General features: G+C 49.9%; 2 protein-coding genes and 1 non-coding gene across 7 annotated transcripts; 1 reads left to right on the plus strand and 2 right to left on the minus strand.

The window, feature by feature from the left end:
• Window positions 1-2144: 2144 nt before the first annotated feature.
• Window positions 2145-2270, minus strand: Gm25906. The gene has a single exon (XR_003947717.1). It is a non-coding gene; the product is annotated as a small nucleolar RNA SNORA17 (small nucleolar RNA).
• A 7652-nt stretch (window positions 2271-9922) lies between these two features.
• Rfxank (regulatory factor X-associated ankyrin-containing protein) lies at window positions 9923-18314 on the minus strand. Of its 2 annotated transcripts, none has more exons than NM_001025589.1 (9): window positions 18038-18314; window positions 17146-17340; window positions 15327-15407; window positions 14683-14748; window positions 14408-14508; window positions 14156-14281; window positions 13729-13795; window positions 13343-13423; window positions 9923-12580 (listed from the first exon to the last, which is right to left on the minus strand). In NM_001025589.1, exons 2-9 carry the CDS (start codon window positions 17330-17332, stop codon window positions 12510-12512), a joined length of 780 nt encoding a protein of 259 aa, NP_001020760.1. In that variant the 5' UTR covers window positions 17333-17340; window positions 18038-18314; the 3' UTR covers window positions 9923-12509. The 2 variants fall into 2 exon arrangements, with proteins under 2 accessions (NP_001020760.1, NP_035396.1); NM_011266.2 differs by having other exon boundaries at window positions 14653-14748.
• Window positions 10444-12869, plus strand: Nr2c2ap (nuclear receptor 2C2-associated protein). Of its 4 annotated transcripts, none has more exons than NM_001025586.2 (5): window positions 10444-10716; window positions 11035-11125; window positions 11529-11634; window positions 11704-11771; window positions 12214-12869. In NM_001025586.2, exons 1-5 carry the CDS (start codon window positions 10679-10681, stop codon window positions 12331-12333), a joined length of 423 nt encoding a protein of 140 aa, NP_001020757.1. In that variant the 5' UTR covers window positions 10444-10678; the 3' UTR covers window positions 12334-12869. The 4 variants fall into 4 exon arrangements, 3 of the variants coding, with proteins under 3 accessions (NP_001020757.1, NP_001020758.1, XP_006509840.1); NM_001025587.2 differs by having other exon boundaries at window positions 12216-12869; NR_104434.1 differs by lacking the exon at window positions 11529-11634.
• Window positions 18315-18614: the final 300 nt, after the last annotated feature.

An 18614-nucleotide genomic window follows, 5' to 3' on the forward strand; every position in this document is an offset into this window, starting at 1 on the left:
AGCCCCTGGCCTCCAGCTGGCTTGCCTGAGATTCCTTTCACGTCTGTCCGGACACAGTCCAGGGGCTGGCTACACCTGACTCCGCCCCCTTCTCTTTGAGCTCTTAGGTACCCCATTAAATGACTCCAGTATGCCTCATGAGGCCACCTGCTCCGATTTACAGGTGGGAAAACTGAGCCTCATGGATGTAAGAGTGTTTGCCAAGATCACTCAGAAGGAAAGGGCAGAGTGGGGATTCAAACTCGATTCCCCAAGGTTCCAAAGACAGTTAACCATTTCTAGAACAGAAATGGGCTCGGAGGACCCACTGGGTCACACAGCTGCTAAAAGTCACCAAGGAGCCCGTGAGATGACAGTAATAGCCTTTGTTCAGCAGTAAATGTTTGCTGCCAAGCTCAAGGACCCGAGTTCAATCCCTGTGACCTACAGGGTGGATGGAGAGACGTGACTCCTGCAACTTGTCCTCTGACCTCCACAACCCCACACCAAATAAATAAATAAATATGATAGAAAATGTTAAATCATCAGGGACCAAGTCTGGATGTGTTAACTGCAGAACTGCTCCAGCAGCTCTGCCCTATTCATCTCATTCATTCATTCATTCATTCATTCATTCATTCATTCACTCATTCATTCGCCTTTTCTTATCATTGCTTAATGGTGCACACCAGGGTCACGTGTTTACGATGCTCCTACTTTGGGCAGGAGCATATGTGCCATTTTCACACCTGTTCTTTAAAAGCCAAGATTTTAGGGGCTGGGGATGTGGTTCAGTTGGTAGGTAGGGTGCTGCTTAGCATGCCGGAAACCTTGGGTTTGACCTCCAGCACTTCATAAACCAGGCGTAGTATGGAAGTGCATGACTGAAACCCCAGCACTTGGGAGAGGAAGACAGAGGATCAGGAGTTTAAGGGTCATCCCCAGCTACTTACCCAATTGGAGACCAGCCTGGGCTACGTGAGATCCTAGCCTCAAAAGCAGTCCTGAGGGGAGGGGACCTCAAGAGATGGCTCAGTGGATGAAGCGCTTACCTCACATGCATGAGGACCTGAGTCCCCAAACACCCACACAGAATTAGTGTACAGTGACATTCCTATAACTTCAGTGAGGACAGAGACAGGTGAAGCCCTGTGTCTTTTTTAAAAAGAAAACTTTTCATTGGCTCTTTGTGAATTTCACATCATGCACCCCAACCCCACCCCTCTCCCTCTCTTCCGTACCTGCCCTCCACCCTTGCAACCTTCCCCCAACAGAGGAGAAGGAAATCTCATCATGGAAGCTGTAGTGTGCCACAGTGTGTCCCATAGCAGACCCTTTGTCCACACTTCTTCACTTGCAAATGTTCATTGTAGTGACTTGTTGGTCTGGTTTGAAGCCTCTGGCTTCTTATTCTATTAATACTGGATGCTTGCCAGGACTCCTCTTGGAGACCTTGTTGTTGCCTTTTGACATGGAGACCCTGTAGTGTTGGATCTGTAGGATCAGCCCCTTCATGCACTCCAGCAGATCATTGATGGGGTAGATGTTGTTGTGGGCTCATTCAAAGTCCTGGATTTGGACCTGAGAGATATCTGAACTGGTCAGCCCATCAGCTCTCCAGCTCTTACACCCCCAAGGCTAGCTCTCCCATGATGCCTAGGTGAGGAGTGGGGCCAGTTCTGCACGTCCTTCATACATTAACATGTCCCTGGACAGTAACCCAGACCAGGGACATCTACCACGACTTTGGTAGTAACAGACCCCTGCTGTTGCAGGGCCACAGACCCAGACAAGGCCCCCGGTAGCAGCACAGGCCAGGATCTCACCATGGTCCCAAGTGGCATCACTGGCTGCTCACATCAGGTTGTTCCTCACTACCTTTGTATCTCCGGTTCTGCCTCTCTTCATTGTGCCCACGTCCTTCTGCTTCTCTTTCTCTTCCATTTCTCCACCACTTACTTACTGGTCTGAGCGGTGCCCAGTGTCTTGGGTCTCAGGAGCGCTATGCCCCACTTGTGCATTATGGTGCAGGTCAGGGGTCATCTTGGGCTTGATCTGCACCTCCAGGTCAGCATGGTGCTGGACTTGTGGTCATCTCAGGCTAGCTTCCTGTCTGGGTCCATGGTGCTGAACTTGTGGTCATCTCAGGCTTGCTGTTTTCAGGGACTGTTGGGCTACTAATCATTAAGATATTCACAGGTCAGAACAGAACCCTGAGCATAGTCTCTTCTCTGCCACCTACTGACACATATGTGACACAGCAGCCACACCTGCACACCTCTTAGGGCTGGGGGCCTGTGTCATTTTATTGTTGTTTGTTTTGCTTTTTGTTTTGTTTTGTTTTTGAGGCAGGATTTCTCCGTGCATCCTGGCTGTGTTAGAATTTGCTCTGTAGACCAGGCTGGCCCAGAACTACTCAAAGATCCTCTGCCTCTGGGATTAAGGGTACACAGTACTGAGTACTGGGATTAAATGAGTGTGCCACCACTGCCTGGCCCAGAGGCCCAGAGTGCTGTGTCTTGCTAGCCAGTTGACCAAGATGATGAATATGTTTCAAAAGCAAATGGATGGATAAACAAAGCAGTTGGAGAGAATAGTCCATGTTGACCTGTGATCTCCACCACCACATGTACACAGGAATATGTGCTCTTCCCACAGGCTTAGATCTTACCCTGACAAGATGGTATGTGCAGGTGCAGTCAGAATTCTGTAGGCTGAGGCAGGGGATCGTGAGTTCAGGTTCAGCCTGGACTAAAAAACCGCCTCTCCAAAGAAACAAGAACAAATCTAGAACTCTGTGGTCAAATATTATGTAGCCATGAAAAATCCTATATACAACATAGCAGGGAAAAACCTGGAAACTGTGATATTGAGTTGTCAGGGACAGACAGGCACAAGTGGCCGTATCATGCATAGTTCCACGACAGAAAATGTCCAGAACTATCCAACCCACAAAGTCAGGAAACAAAGCCGAGCTGTAAGGGATCTCAGTGGGAAGTGGCTTTCTCTCAAGGAGTGAAATTGCATTAGAAGGAGAAGAGATGGTTATATTAAAATAATAGAACCATCCTTAAGCCCCCTCACTACAGGACCACTAACCTACTGACTGCTGTGTTTTGTTTGTCTGTCTGTTGTTTGCTTACTTTGAGACAAGGGCTCAATATATATCCCTGGACAGTATGGACTGGCTATGATGAGGCCTAGGCTGGATTTAAACTTCAGAACATCTTCCTGTCTCTGCTTCTGACGTGTTCCACCACACCAGACTTGTTATTGTTTTATTGTTTTTGTGGTTGTTCATAGGATTTGCTTCTCTTTAGGTGTAGGACTGTGTGTCTCTGAGAGTGAATGCGCACAGAGGTCAGAAGGAGTCAGAGCCCCTAAGCTGAGGTAACAGGCAGTTCTGAGCACCTGAACAAGGATGCTGGGGACCAGACGAATCCTCCACAAGAGCAGCAGGGCTCTAACCTATCTAGCTGGGTCTCAGCACCTGCCACCTCTTTTAAAAAACCAAAGCGGAGAAAAGAAGAAGAGGAAGAGGAGGAGGAAGAGGAGGAGGAAGAGGAGGAGGAGGAAGAGGAGGAGGAAGAGGAGGAGCTCATAAATTCAGCCTGGTCTGGAACTTGCTATGTAGCCCTGGCTGGCCTCTAATTCCCCATGTATTCAAGGATGACTTTGAACTCCTGATCCTGCAGCTCTTCTCTCCCAAATGCTGGGGTTGCAGATGCATACATCACCATACCTGTTACATGTGGTGCTGCGATGGAACCTGGGGCTTTGAGCATGCTGGCCAGCACTCTACACACAAAGCCCTGGTCCCTGCCTTTAGCCTTGGTTTGGTTCGCTCTTGAGACAGGATTGGGTATGTAGAGCAAATCTAAACTCTCTCTCTCTCTCTCTCTCTCTCTCTCTCTCTCTCTCTCTCTCTCACACACACACACACACACACACACACACACACACACACACACTCAGTGGTAAACTTTAGGCTGAAAAGATGCTCTGGAAGGTAAAGGTGAACCTGTGCTGAATTAGGACCCTAATGCTGGAAGGCGAGAGCTGACTCCTGCGGTTGTCTTCTGACCTCCACATCTACACCATGGCAGCTGTGCACCCCCTCCATAGACAACAATATTGCCTAGGGATGAACGTGGCCCTAGGGTGAAGCACTTTCTTTGCATGCACTGAGATCCATGGGCTCAGAACCAGGACTGAATAAAGATTGCTGAGCCCAGCAGTACCCACTGCACACTCCCACACTGTGCACCCCGACACTGTACACACCCACACTGCACACTTCCATGATGCACACACCCACGACGCACTTACTACTTCTCTGGTAGCTGGTACAAAATGCCTGACAAATCCCACGTGGCGAAGAAGGGTTTCCTGTGGCTCACAAGTTCTAGGATGTAGTCCATCACAGTAGAAGGCACTCACAGGCACTCGGAGCATCTGCAGATGTGGCAGGCAGATGAGTGTTGGGCTCAGCAATCTTTAGTTAGTTCCGGTTATGAGCCCATGGATGGTGCAGCCCATATTCAGGGTGGGTTTTCTCATCTAAGTAACTAGTCTAGATATTCCCATATGTCCGAATGTTTGTTTTCCTAGGGAAACATTTTCTTGGTGAGCCTAGAGCCTGTCAAGTTGACAATCCAATCAAGATGAGCCGTCTCCTCTCTCTTCATTCTCCCCTCAGTATGCTGGCCTCCCAATAGAGCAAACTATATATCCTCTGAACACTATTGCCATACAAGGGTGGGCATGACAGCTCACAACTATCACCCTAGTGTTTAAGAGGCTGGTGGAAGAGAACTGTCATAACTTTAGGACAGCCTGGACTTTACAGTAATTTTCGGGCTAGATTCAGATAAGGTCCAAACAGACAGCAGCAAGAAGGAAAAAACAGGTGGGCATCAATCCTTTAATGCCAGCACTTCGAAAAAGCAGGGAGATCGCTGAGTGTGAGGTTATCCTGGTTTGCAAATCAAGTTCTAGGATAGCTGGGGCTACCCTGTTTTGAAACTAAAAAATGAAGAGAAAGGTAAAGTGTTGGGAGCTTAGATCAGTAACAGAACTGCTTTGAATCCCTGTGAGGAGCTAGTGTGTGGCTCAGGGCCAGAATGCCTGCTTGATCTGGGAAAGACCTATGCTCTACCCTCAGAACTAACTAGAATAAAGTGTAAGATCAAGCGGGGCATGGTGGTGCACACCTTTAATCCCAGCACTTGGGACGCAGAGGCAGGTGGATTTCAGAGTTCGAGGCCAGCCTGCTCTACAGAGTGAGTTCCAGGACAGCCAGGGCTACACAGAGAAACCCTGTTTCGAAAACAAAAAACAAAACAAAACAACAACAACAATAACAACAACAAAAAGCGTAACACCTGCCTTCCTGGGCTGGAGTGGTGTCTCAGTGATTAAGAGCCCTGGTGCCCTTGCAGAGGACCTACGCTTGGTTCCCAGCACTCACATGGTGGTTCACGACCATCTATAACTCCAGTTCATGGGATCCAATGCCTTCCTCTGGCTTCCAAGGGCACCAGGCCCACACATGTTGCATATACATACATGTAGGTAAAACAGTTTCACACATGAAACAAAATAAATACATTAAAAAAAAACAAATTAAAAAAAAGATGAACTGTCCAGGAATGGTGGTACATGGCTTTAGTCCCAGCACTTGGGAGTCAGAGGCAGATGGATCTCTGAATTGGAAGACAGCTTGGTCTACAAAGTGAGTTCCAGGACAGTCAGGGCTATACAGAGAAACCCTGTCTTGAAAAACAAACAAACAAACAAACAAACAAACAAACAAACAAAACAACCACAAAAGATGCACTGAATAAAGGACTGGGCAGAAAAAAGAACTCCTGTCTTTACCCCCACAGTGGTGCTACTCCAGACCAGCTGTCTCATCCTCCTTGTCTCGGTTTACCTATCTCAACTGAGAGTATGAATAGTCTCTATAGATTGCTAGAAGAATAAAACAAGAAGTGTATGTGAAGTGGGAACTTATGGTTTCTTTGGGAAGTCGGTTGTGTTGGATGGTGTTTTGCTGGGGCAGACATGGGATGAACTGTTTTTTCCAGAAGCAGACACAGGTGAGAGAATGTTTTGCTAAAGCAAACATGTAAAAAGACGCGTGATGTCAAGAGCGACACAACAGACACAGATGATGCTGGGTGGTGTGGTACGCCTTGCCATTCCTTAATGGTCAAATTTGTCATGACATCATAGAAAGAAACACACCAAAAAAACTTCTGGCGATGCTCTGGTGGCTTGTGGCTTCCAAGGACTCGGGTTGACTGGTAGAGTGATGTCAGCTGATACAGACTCACATAGTTTGCTAAGACAGACTTCCGTGGTGAGGCAAGAGCTATGGGAGGAGCTGTGGATGGAGTAGAGAGGACCCAACAGACATAGCTTCTATAGCTGGCTTTGCAGCGCCTCATTGGTCTCTTGTCTTCATCTTTGCTGATCTTCACTTCATTGAGAAAGACACAGCAGAGAACTTCTCCTTAAGTTCCTGCTGGTCCTGGTCCCTCCTGCTGGCTCATGCCAACTTGCCTGAGGCCTGGTTGTCTCTCCTAGGCCGTGCCACCGCTGCTGATTCATGTTTGCTATCCCAACTCTACTGAACTGGACCGCTGGTGTACATTCTGACAAGCAGATGGAAGCTGCTCCAAAGAACTATTTCTAAACAGGTCCACTTCCCCAGTATCCTAATAACCTTTCTTTTCCATACCTCTGGTGAGTGGTGGGCTAGAAGGGAGGTTAAAGTATTTAAGAACCCTTATTTTATTATTATCATTTTTTTTCTAGACATGGCTTCTCTGTATAGTCCTGGCTGTCATGGAACTCACTCTGTAGACCAGGTTGGCCTCAAACTCAGAAATCTGCCTGTCTCTGCCTCCTAAGTGCTGGGATTAAAGACGTGTGTCACCACTGCCTGGCTTTTAAGAACCCTTATTAAAAGTAACTTTAAAGAAATTTAAGGGGCTGGAGAGATGGCTCAGTGGTTAAGAGCACTGATTGCTCTTCCAGAGGTCCCAAGTTCAATTTCCAGCAACCATCTGTAATGAGATCTGATGCCCTCTTCTGGAGTATCTGAAGACAGCTACAGTGTACTTACATATAATAATAAATAAATCTTTTTTTTTTTTTAACTAAGCCGGGCTAGCGAGATGGCTCAGCAGAGAGCGGGGTTGATTACAGCGAACAGGGTTGACCTGAATGAGCAGGGTGGATTGGAGCAAGCAGAGGTCCTGAAATTCAATTCCCAACAACCACATGAAGGCTCACAGCCATCTGTACAGCTATAGTGTACTCACATACATTAAATAAATAAATAAATAATAAATCTGTACAGCTACAGTGTACTCACATACATTAAATAAATAAATAAATCTTTTTAAAAAATTTAAGCCAACATGAGCATGTGTTTACCATTTTTGTATTTTTTTAGGCCAAGTACCAGCCTAGGCTAGCACACAGCATCCTAAGTACCTGAGGAAGAGCCTGATTTTGTGATTCTCCTGTCTAAACCTCCCGAATGCTAGGACAAGGCATACTTCATCACACCCAGCAGGTTACCATCTTGTTGTTCCTTTTGGAGTTTGCTGAGGAAACTGAGACTAAGGGAGATGGGATGCCCTGCTTGGAGATTCACAGGCCTGCTCTGAGGTCCCAGAGCCAAGCTGACCCTCGGGCGCCTCACCAAACCCATTCCTGAGCTGGTGCCAAGGCTGAAAAGAGAAACTGGCCCAGGGCCCAGACCTGCTGGTGCTGCAGCCTGGGGTGAGGGACCCTTGCCTGGGAATCTGCAAGGCTCAAAGAGCTATTTATAGGCCCACTCTGGGATTTAGAAGGTCCCCATCTCCAGCCTGGAAGTCCCTGTCTGTTACTGGCACCCTGAAGTTAGCTTCAGGAGATGAGGTGAGGGGGCAGCAGAGTGGCTCAGAGGTCACGTGGGTGGATGGAAGCTCCTAGACAACCAGGTCTCAGGGATAGTGCCCCTCTAATTGTACAGGAATATAGCCAAGGTCATAGTGGATAGTCATACACAGTGCCACCAACCACCTGAGGAGGATTGGGAGTTTATGACTATTTTCTTGACTGCATAGTAAATCTGAGGCCATCCTGGGCTACGGAAAATCCTGTCTCATTAAATAAACAAATACATAAATAAATAGAAAAGCCAAGTGTAGTGATGTATGACTTTAATCTCAACACTTGCAAGGCAGACACAGGTGGATCTCTGTGAGTTTGAGACCGGCCACACAGTGATCTCCAGGACAGTCAGGGCTACAGAGAGAGACCTTGTCTTGAAAACAAAAACAAAAACAAACAAAACAAAACAAAACCCCAAAAAGCCCCAAAGAACTAAAAAAAAAAACAAACAAAAAAAAAACAGTCCAGGGTTGGGAATGGGCTAGATAGACCCAGTCCTCCATGTGACACCCTCCTGCTTCAGGGCTTGGAGGGGGACGGGAAGGAGGCGGCTCTCAGGCTCCCTGACTCAGGGATGAATGCACCATGTTGGCTACTTCACTGGGAACTCAGAGCTACTAATTCCCTGGTGAAACAGGAGGCTCTTTCATGCCCAGGCGCCAGTGGGGTGAGGAGGCGGGAAGAGAGTAGGGAGCTGGCAGTGTCCCAGGGGGCCAGGCAGCCTCATGCCAGGGCCAGAAGCAATACAGGAAGGATGGCGGCTGGGATTCTATGCAGTCTCTTCAGGCACCACAGCCACCTTTTTTGTGTTGAGTGCCATAGAGGTAACACAGCCAGCCATTGGCAGGGTAGTGATGAGTCCATGCCTAGAGACAGACTTGTCTATGAGCCCTAGTGTCCCAAGTGTCATTGTTACTGGGCGTCAACCCAAAGGGCCTACTTTTCACAGGCAGGAAGTTGAGCTCAGAGGTCAAAGGTTTGTCTGAGAACACATAGCCAAACGTTTAATGACGCATGGCCTTGGAAAACAGCTAGGCTGAAGCTGGATGGCCTGGCAAGGAAGGCCCTGCATTTCTGGGCTGGCAGGGCATCCCTCCTGATGTGACCCAGTTACCCTGCCAGGCCTGCTTCCTGGGGCGGACTTAGGAGACACCGGTGGGATGCTAAGGAACCCTCTGGCGCTCACAGAAAGAGGAAAGATCAGAGGCCATTCAACCCAGAGGCTGCTCTGTCTTGGGAGTCTTCATTCAGAGAGCAGGCTGGGGTTCCACCCTCTCCCCAAAGCTGCTGCAGACCAGTGGGAAGTGGCTCCCTAGCTCTCATTCAAACCTGTTGTCTGTGTCACCTGATTCTATGTTTTTGCTAATCCCTGGCCTGGAACTCTTTCTCTTCCAGAAAGCCCTTCCTTTAGAAAGTCTCCCTGCTTCTTCAGTCTCTTTGTTCCTGTGACTCATCCCTGAACCCATGATGTTTGGGGTGTCTATGTCTGGTTTTGTTTGCTCCCACTGGGACACACTCCTCTGCATCCTCTGAAATCCACCTTACACCATTCTTTGACCAAGTCTTCCATAACATGTTAGGAAAGCATTCGCTGAGAGACTGATTTATCCTTCGCGCTGGTGATGGGACCCAGTGCCTTGCACTTTCTGGGCAGCCTGCTATTGAGCTCCTTAGCTGAGGAGATGGCTCAGTTGGTAAAGTAGCTGACCCTGATGACTCAAATGCAATCCCCAGGACCCATGCGGTGAAAGGAGAAAGCTAACTCCTACACGTTATGCTCTAACTTCCACATATTAATAAAAGTAATACAAAAAGTAGACTCTGGAAAATGTTTGAGAGCACTTCCTGTTCTCGCAGAGGACCTACAGTCGGTTTCCAGCAGCCTCACTGGAAGTGGTGGTACAGGAGATCCCATGTTCTCTTCTGGATGGACAATTACCAGACATGTATAGTATACAAACACTCAAGCAAAACACTCATTACACATTAAAGTGTTTTTAATTAAAAAATATACTTTAATCCCAATACGGGGCGTGAAGGTGCATGCCTTTAATCCCAGGGCTCAGGAGGCAGAGGCAGGAGGATTTCTGGGAGTCTAGGCGGCCATTACCTGCGAGGCAAATTCCGGGCAGCCAAATCTACACGAGACCCTGTCTCAAAAATATATTAGGCAGATCTGCTACTGTCCATGTTAGCATGAAACGTAAGCCCTGCAGGAGATGGATTTAGGGTCGGAGCAGGACGCAAGGGCTGGGGGTGACTGATGCACCCAGTAGCACGGCCTCTTCAACATTTATTTTGGCCTCTTTGGAAGGCAATGGGGTGCAGGGCTCCCAAGCTGCATCCACGGCGAGCAAGGCCTTCTGCAGGTAGACATGATCACAGGAAGGCCATGGGAACATTTTGTAGCCACTAGGTGTGTAGTTCAACAGAACCAGAAACCTCAGTGTGAGGGCCCTTTAAGAGGCGAAGGGGAGGTGCCATAAACCCCGCCCCGGCCCCGCGAACGGAACAGTGTCTGTGTAGCACTGCGCGTGCGCTATCCGCACGCGGTTCCGGGTTCGTAGATCTGCAGAGCCGCTGGGGCTCGGTTGGTTTAGAAAGCTGCTTTTAGTGTTCCTCCGGTTCCCAGATCGCCCACCTTGTCATATAGAGGTGGCCGGGGGTAGGGAGTGTGGCCGCTAGATCAAGTTGGGAGTGGCAGCGCCGGGCTTCGAACTCGCGTTCCGCGAGTCATCCTAGAACTGTGATGACTCAGTCTTTGGTTTGTCCGGACACTGTGAGCAGGTGAGACTCAGTGTAGATCTGGGCGCGGGGGCGGAAGAACTGGGAGCTGAGTTGTGGAGACGAGGCCCAGATGGCAGCTAGCTGGGGTCCAGAATCAGGAACCTGGAGCAGCCTGGGGGCGGAGCCAGGTGGTAGAGTCCCGTGGTTTAAGTGGTGTGTTGCCTGGTGCATCTGTTCCCTGGCTGGGGGTGCGGTCTGGTAGTTAAGTTCCTGGCTGTTGGTAGCAGAGTTCTTGGGTGTGGGGCCGGCCGGCCTGGTGGGTGGCTCACAGCAAGGATGTCCAAGTGTTGAGGCCCCTAACCTGGTCCTGTCCTGCAGGGTCAGTTCTGTGCTCAATCGCAACAGCCGGCAATTTGGAAAGAAACATCTTTTTGACCAGGATGAAGAGACGTGCTGGAACTCTGACCAGGTGAGGTGCTTCTATACCCCTTCATTCCAAGTGTAGGGGTGTAGAAGATGCAAGGTTACAGGGTGCCTTGAGATCTCTGGGGAGACTAGAAAGCACAGTGTGCTTGTACCCTTCCTGTGCTGGCCGTGGCAGTGACACTTGAAAGATGAACAGACAAAAAACAAACAAACAAAAAAGGCGGGCAGTGGTGGCACACGCCTTTAATCCCAGCACTTGGGAGGCAGAGGCAGGTGGATCTCTGAGTTCGAGGCCAGCCTGGTCTACAAAGTGAGTTCCAGGACAGCCAGAGCTACACAGAGAAACCCTGTCTTGGGGAAAAAAAAAAGAAAGAAAGATGAACAGAACATCATAGGGCCCTAACCTTGCAGTTACCAAGTGCCTCAGTTTATCCCTCTGCTTCCAGGGCCCCTCCCAGTGGGTGTCACTCGAGTTTCCCCAGTGTGTTCAGATCACACAGCTGCAGGTGCAGTTCCAGGGTGGCTTCTCCAGTCGCCACAGCTGCCTGGAAGGTACAAGAAAGCTGAGAGGTGGGGTGTCCACAGGGTTCCCTGGATTCTTAGCCCATTTCTCCATTGCAGGTTCACGGGGTGGGGAGGCACTCAGCAAGATTGTAGATTTCTACCCTGAGGACACCAATGCCCTTCAGATATCCTGCCTGTCTTGTGGTGGGAGGGATCTGGTTTTCTACAAGCTTCAGGTCTTTGGGTGTGGTGGTAATGGCACTGGGGAGGCTGGGGCAGGAGGATCCAGAATGCCAGGCCAGCTTGGACCAGACCCTGTCTCAAAAGAATCAAAGCTTTGACCTCCTCCGCAGGAGTAGGAACTGCTTCTCTGTGCTTTAGTGCCCTGGAGGGGCAGCAGGAAGATCAGGAGTTCAAGGTCAGCCTCAACTACAGTTTGAGGCCAGCCTGGGTTACCTGAGACCCCCATATTTAAAAGAAAAAGAAAAAAAGGTGCTATTGATTTCTTGCTGGGTATGAGAATCAAGAGCCTTTAGTCAGTGGCCCATCGGGTGGTCTCTGGACTGGGAAGGTGGGGCCTGATGGGTCAGAGATAAAACCACCATTTCCTTGACTGCAAGAAGTCACACCTTCTCCATCCCCACAATGGAGGTGGACCGACTGAAGTTGACTTTTGAGGACACCACCGACTTTTTTGGCCGTGTAGTCATCTACCACCTGCGGGTGCTGGGTGAGAAGGCAGGGTGAGAAGCGGCTATTCTTCCAGGAAGCCCCCCTGGGAGGCACCCTGAAGACCTTCAAGTTCTGCACAGATTTATTGGTTCCTGTTGCGGAGGGCTCTTCCCACCACTGTCCAGGAGCTGCCTTTCAAGCCAGTTGTGGGCTGACTGTCCCTGAGTGCCTGGGTTCCCAGCAGGCTGTCTTCACTCGGGGTCCACAGGCCCCAGGGTGCTCTGGAACAATCTGAGGATGTGGCTCTCCATCACCTGTTGCACTGTGGGAGGAGGTGGGAGGAGGGGTGAGCTGGGGGAGCCGGGAAGAAGGGACTGAAGAAGATGCTCAGCCTCTGATGTAAACAGGAGGCCGTGAGCAGGAAACTGTCCAGCCAAGTGCTTTTCTGCTTTTCTGTTCTTGCTGGGCTGGGCTCACTACCTTGAGAATAGGTTGCTTTAAGGCAAGGTTTGCCTGTCTCCCTTCACTCCTGTATCCCACCCACCCTCCGAATTGTAGCTCTCTCTGCCTCCAGAACCATGAGTCCAAATAAAATGTTAAAAAAAACCAAACACCCCATTTGTGGTACTCTGTTACAGCAACAGGAATGGAAGTCTGGGATGCCCACCCCACCACCAAGAGGAACAATGTGTGGATGTGGGTGGAGGTGATAACCAAGACTACGCCCACCCTGGGCCTGGATGGTGCTGTTTGTATCTCCGAGTGTCTGTGTCCCCCAGAGTGTGTCTGAGTGTCTGTGTCCTCCAGAATGTGTCTGAGTGTCTGTGTGCTCCCAGAGTGTCTCTTGAGTGTCTTTGTCCCCCCAGAGTGTGCCTGAGTGTCTGTGTCCCCCAGAGTGTCTCTGAGTGTCTGTGTCTCCCTGGGGCAGTGTTCTCTTGTCATGCACTGGTGTCCCTGCTGCAACCTGGGTGCTAAGGGCCGTGTTTCCTACCAGGATCTAGCACCCATGGGGAACACCCCGTGTACAGCCTTTGTGGCCACCCCATCCACAGCCCCTCAGCTTGCCACAGCATCCCAAGCCCACCTTTGCGGTATCCCAGGGCCACTGCGAGATCCATTGGGGTGTAGCCAGAGTCAGCCTCTGTGGTGAGGTCAGCACCCCGGGCTGTGAAGAGGAATGGGCACTCAGAGATGAGCTCATGGCAGGGCTTGGGGACTGAAGGCTGGAGTGACTCTTCCCTCCCCACCCCAGTACAACTACAGGTCTGCCTTTTGTCCATTGACACAGCACAGTGGCCAGACTTCAGGAGCCCCTACCCAAAGAACAGGGTTTAGAGTCTCTGAGGCATGGAGGGTAGGAGGCTCATCATGGCTGACAGGATCCAACACAAACCCCCTCACACTACCCTGTCTCTTCTGGTCTACACTTGGAGCCTGTGATTCCTGCAGGGCCCATGGGCTCCCACTTACCCAGTAAGGCCTCCACACACTTCACGTGGTTCCCACGCACAGCGTAGAGCAGTGGTGTTCCTCCATTCTGTTGGATAAGATCATGTAAAAACCAAGGTAAATCTCAGTGCCCTGCCCTTGCCCTCTGGCTGCCAATTCAACCTACTTCCTGCCTACCACTTGGGATATCTTTCTGTTCTGTGTCCTAGATGCCCATTCTTCCAGGAAGCCCTCCCAGACTTTTGCTAGACTGCCTGTGAACCGGCCATTTATAGCTCTACTCTTTGTATCTTGTTTTCCCTGCACTGGGAACTGTTATCAGGTGTGAGGGCAGTTGTCTTGTGTTCCCAGAACCAGAGCAGGCTTGGCACCTTGCAGGGACCCCATCCATATTTGGGTAGGAATAGAAAGCAGGAGGCTAAGACAGATAAGGGTGGCAGTGCCTCACCCAGTCATAGATGTTGATGTCCACGTCACGGTCAAGCAGCAACCTCACGATGTCCGTGTAGCCACCCATACTGGCAAGTGACAGTGCGCTCTCCCGCTCCTTGGCCAGGATGTGGGGGTCAGCACCCTGGGAGACAGGATAGTGATGGGACCCTGGAACCCCAGGGTCTCCAAGTAGGGCAGCACATCTCCAATGTAGCAGCTTCAGAGGCTGAGACCCCGGCCTGTCCATGTGTTCCCAGGATAGACGTACCCAGTCTAGCAGGAAGCGAACTGTCTCAATTTCTCCAAAGGCTGAGGCCCAGATGAGGGGGGTGAAGCCACGCTCATCCGGTTTGTTGATCAGGTTGTTTCCTGACAAGTGGAATATGGGATGGGGATGGCAAGATTGTCAGCTCTTGTGAGCAGGGTGGGCGGGGTTCAGGGGTCACATGAAGGGGAACATTACACAAATCATACATGCACACACAAGCCACTCTCACGCACAAGTTCCCCTACCAGACAGGCATGTGCAGGCAGGACACGCACCCTTCCGCAGATGATCCTTCAGTTGGCTCAGCTCCCCTTGGGCTGCAAGCTGGTGGATAGAAAGGGCTGGGGGGCAGAGACAGGCAGTGCTCACCTACTCCATCCCTCTCCAGGCCTCAGTTTACCCTGCTCATCCTCTCTTTGTTTCTGTTTTGAGGTAGGTTCTCATGTAGCCCTGGCTGGCCTGCAACTTGGTACATGTTTGCTCTGTGTAGCAAAGGATGACATAGAACTGCTAATTCTCATGAGTGCTGGTATGACAGGTATGCGCTACTATTCGCAGTATTACGAGGAGACTGAGATAGAACTCAGGACTTTGTGCATGCTAGCTGAGCAATCTACCAACTGAGCTACAAGCACTCTGACAACTGAGCTATAAGCACTCCATCCACTAAGCTACAAGTACTCTAGCCACTGAGCCATAAGCACTTTACCCACTAAGCTACATTCCCCAATCCCTTGTGGTCTTTCGTTCTTTCTTGTTTTTGTTACAGGATCTCATGTAATCTAGGCTGACCTCCTATTCTGTAAGTAGCTAGGAATGACCTTGAACTTCTGATCTCCCGCCCCAACTGCAGGGCCATAGAGCACCATGGAGCTTGTAAGGAATCCTCTAGACCCACCCCTACTTGAGTTCTACTTACAGTCCAGGGTGGCTGGCAGAGCTGAGACCTCATTCCCACGTTGCCGGTTTGTGAGGGTTGTGGAGTGCTTCAAGAAACTTCCTGCAGGAAGAGGAAGGGCTGTTCCCTGGGGTCTGGGCTTGTCCCAAGGGTGTCAGGACAGATGCTGCAGGCTCCAGGCTTAAGAAGACCACCCCTCTGATCTCCACGTGCACACCCACATTCACACAGACATTCACAGACATTAACCGTAAATTAATAATCTTCTTAAGTGAAAGGAAGATGAAGGGCCTGGTGGCACAGGCCACATTCCCAGCCTGGGCTACACAGGGAATTCCAGCTCAGTTGAGACCACAGAATGGAGCCCTATGGCAAAGGAACAGGAGGAGCAGGTGGGGGCAGAAGGGCTGTGGATGCAGTGTGGTGGTCCAGCACACACCAGAACAAGAAACAAGGAGCTGGAGATGGATCATTTGCTGGTCACGAGTGCTTGCTGCTCTTGCAGAGGACCCCTGCAGAGGTGGTTCCTAGCACCTGCCTGTGAGGAACCCCAGCCTCAGGGTACCTGATGCCTCTGGCCTCTGTGGACACCTGCACTGCTCACACACAGACGCTGGAGATGTGCCTCAGTGGTTAGAGCACTGGCTGTTCTGCCCTAGGACCTGGATTTGGATCATGATACCCACCCGTTGCCTCATAGTCTATGGTAAGTCCAGTTCCAGTGATCTAATGCCCTCTTCTGTGCCACACCACCTCCAGTAGGATCTGTGTGACAAGTTCCACAGACTGAGGCAATCGACCTACAAAGGGGGAGGCCTCCTGGAACCGGTTGTGGAACTCTTCGCTGGAGAAAAAAATATTGTTCTCTTGGCAACCTATCTGTTTTATTTTTTCTTATTCCTTTTCTTTTTTTTTTTCTTTGGTTTTTCGAGATAGGGTTTCTCTGTGTAGCCCTGGCTGTTCTGGACTCACTTTGTAGACCAGGCTGGCCTCGAACTCAGAAATCTTCCTGCCTCTGCCTCCCAAGTGCTGGGATTAAAGGTGTGTGCCACCACGGCCCGGCTCTTATTCCTTTTCTTATTTACATGTTCTTGGCCTGGTAGCCTAGGCCAAGATCTTAAATGAGAATAAGGGTAAGAAACCATCCCTAGAGATGGGGTCACTAGCATGACCTTATCCCCGGGGAAACCAACGCTTTACTTTCTAAATCATTTACAACACTATTATGATAGAGAAAAACTTTCCCAACTATAAAATTTCATGAGCCTGTGCCCTCTGAAAGAACAAGTTCTCTAAACAACTCAGCTGTCACTCTGCCCACCCCCACCACCCTTTTGAAGACAGGGTTCTCTATGAGGTCTTGGTGGTCCTAGAACTCCGGGGACTACCTGCCTTTGTCTTTTGAGTATTGGGATTAAAGTTATGTGCCAACCATACCTGGCAAATCTTTAAAGAATACACACACACACACACATATGTACACATACATATATATACACATATATATGTATATATTTTGGGGGGGGGTTGAGACAGGGTTTCTCTGTGTAGCCTTGGCTATCCTGGAACTCACTCTGTAGACCAGGCTGGCCTCAAACTCAGAGATCCACCTGCCTCTGCTTCCCAAGTGCTGGAATTAAAGGCGTGCGCCACCACGCCCAGCAGGAATATATATTTTATATATACTTCTACATACATGTACCATATTACACACACACACACACACACACATACACGACAATAAAAATAACCTAGGAGGGTGGAGGGGAAGAGTGATGAAAGCAGAGATGTGGTCTGGAACTTGACAGTCTCCCTCACCAGAGCCCAGAGTGGTTCTCACCCTGCAGTGAGGATGCACTGGCATCTGCTTCAGGATTCACAGCGTCTGGGGTGCAGGGGAACAGGCTGAGGACGACAGTGTCTGAGTTCTCTGGGGACTCATCTCTGGTGTCCTCAGGATCCTCTAGGTCAGGAACAGGAGGTTGCTGGTTTGGGACAAGGTTCTCTGCAACCTGAGTGGGCTCCATGGAGGAAGCTGGAGTGAAGAGATGACAGTAATTAGCCAAATCTCGTGGTCCCCAAGATGGCTCAGTTGGTAAAGGCGCTTGTCACCAAGTCAGATGACCCAATTTTGATTCCAGGAACCCACAGGGTGGAGGGAAAAAACTGACCCTGGTAAATTGTCCTCTGACCTCCACACCAAACCCACAGCACAGCCTGCCCACAAAATAAATGAATAAATGAGTTCTTATCTGGGGCTGGAGCTTGGTTAGGTGGGGCATGATAGTGCACACCTTTAGTCCTAGTACTTGGGAGGCAGAGGCAGGTAGATCCCTTTGAGTTCAAGACTAGCCTAGTCTAAATAGTGAATTCCAGGACAGCCATGGTCTGCATATTGAGCCTTGCTTTATGACGCCGGGAAAACTGTGGCTTTAGATAAATATCATTGTTAATAAATTAACACCAGAAGCCAAGGCAATAAAATGAGGGTTCTGGCAGCAGTCTGGGTTCCAATCACTTACAAGCTATAAAAACCTAGTCTATGACTAAGCTGAGCCTCATTCCCTCGTTAATAAGGTGAAGATGTAAGGCCTCAGAGAGGTCATATCAGAAAACATCATAGAGAGATACTAATGTCAAACTTATCAATGTCCCACTGTGGTTATTTGGGCCGGAATCCCCCAAAATGACTTAGGACTCAACAAAAGATGCGACGTGTAAGATCCACTCACCTCCCTCCAGCCTCCTCTGTGTCCCTACGCTGCCAGCCTTGGTCTTCCAAAACTCAGGAAGCTCTGTTCACAAACTTTTCTGGTTCAGTAGATCTCGTAAAGAGCAAGTTGGTGACCAGACGCTCAGTTCTCTAGCTTCCTCTCCTGGGACATAGAGCAGCAACTTAATACGCGACGACTACTCCTACTGGAAAACTCCTCCACTGCGCCTGCGCACCCTTGCCCTGCAAAAGTACCAAAAAATAAAAAATAAAAACCCGAAGCTGCTTCTAGCGCTTTAAGACTGGAGGGAGGAGCGTGGCTTCCGCTGAGGCCAATGGGTACAGTGGCGCATGCGCACGCTATCCTTCCTAAAGGGCTGAAGGAGCCTTAGACTCGCTGAAGATTTTATTGCGCGTGCGCTTCCCCGCCCCATGCACCGCCCCCTCCTGTCTGCCCCAATCGGATCCACAGACGGTGGGAGGGCGGAGCATTTGCCCCACGGGGCGGAGACACATGGGCGGGACTTGTCAAATTTAAAGAGACCGAATATTATTGTTACTTTGTCCATAACAATTTCCCTGCCCTGGTCCCTGAG

The sequence above is a fragment of the Mus musculus genome, chromosome 8 (genome assembly GCF_000001635.26).
Source record: "Mus musculus strain C57BL/6J chromosome 8, GRCm38.p6 C57BL/6J".
Taxonomy (NCBI): Eukaryota; Metazoa; Chordata; class Mammalia; order Rodentia; family Muridae; genus Mus; species Mus musculus.

What these genes read in the sequence shown, in the direction of transcription:
- Nr2c2ap (XM_006509777.2), top strand. Translation starts at nt 10,679, where the DNA reads ATGACTCAGTCTTTGGTTTGTCCGGACACTGTGAGCAG. An exon ending in TGTCCGGACACTGTGAGCAG is followed by an intron (nt 10,717 to 11,034) that starts GTGAGACTCAGT and finishes CCTGTCCTGCAG; the next exon opens with GGTCAGTTCTGTGCTCAATC. An exon ending in AGGACACCAATGCCCTTCAG is followed by an intron (nt 11,772 to 12,213) that starts ATATCCTGCCTG and finishes GCAAGAAGTCAC; the next exon opens with ACCTTCTCCATCCCCACAAT.
- Rfxank (NM_011266.2), bottom strand. Translation starts at nt 17,332, where the DNA reads ATGGAGCCCACTCAGGTTGCAGAGAACCTTGTCCCAAACCAGCAACCT. An exon ending in CAGTGCATCCTCACTGCAGG is followed by an intron (nt 15,408 to 17,145) that starts GTGAGAACCACT and finishes CTCTTCCTGCAG; the next exon opens with GAAGTTTCTTGAAGCACTCC. An exon ending in GGCCCTGGGATACCGCAAAG is followed by an intron (nt 12,581 to 13,342) that starts GTGGGCTTGGGA and finishes CTCCTCCCACAG; the next exon opens with TGCAACAGGTGATGGAGAGC.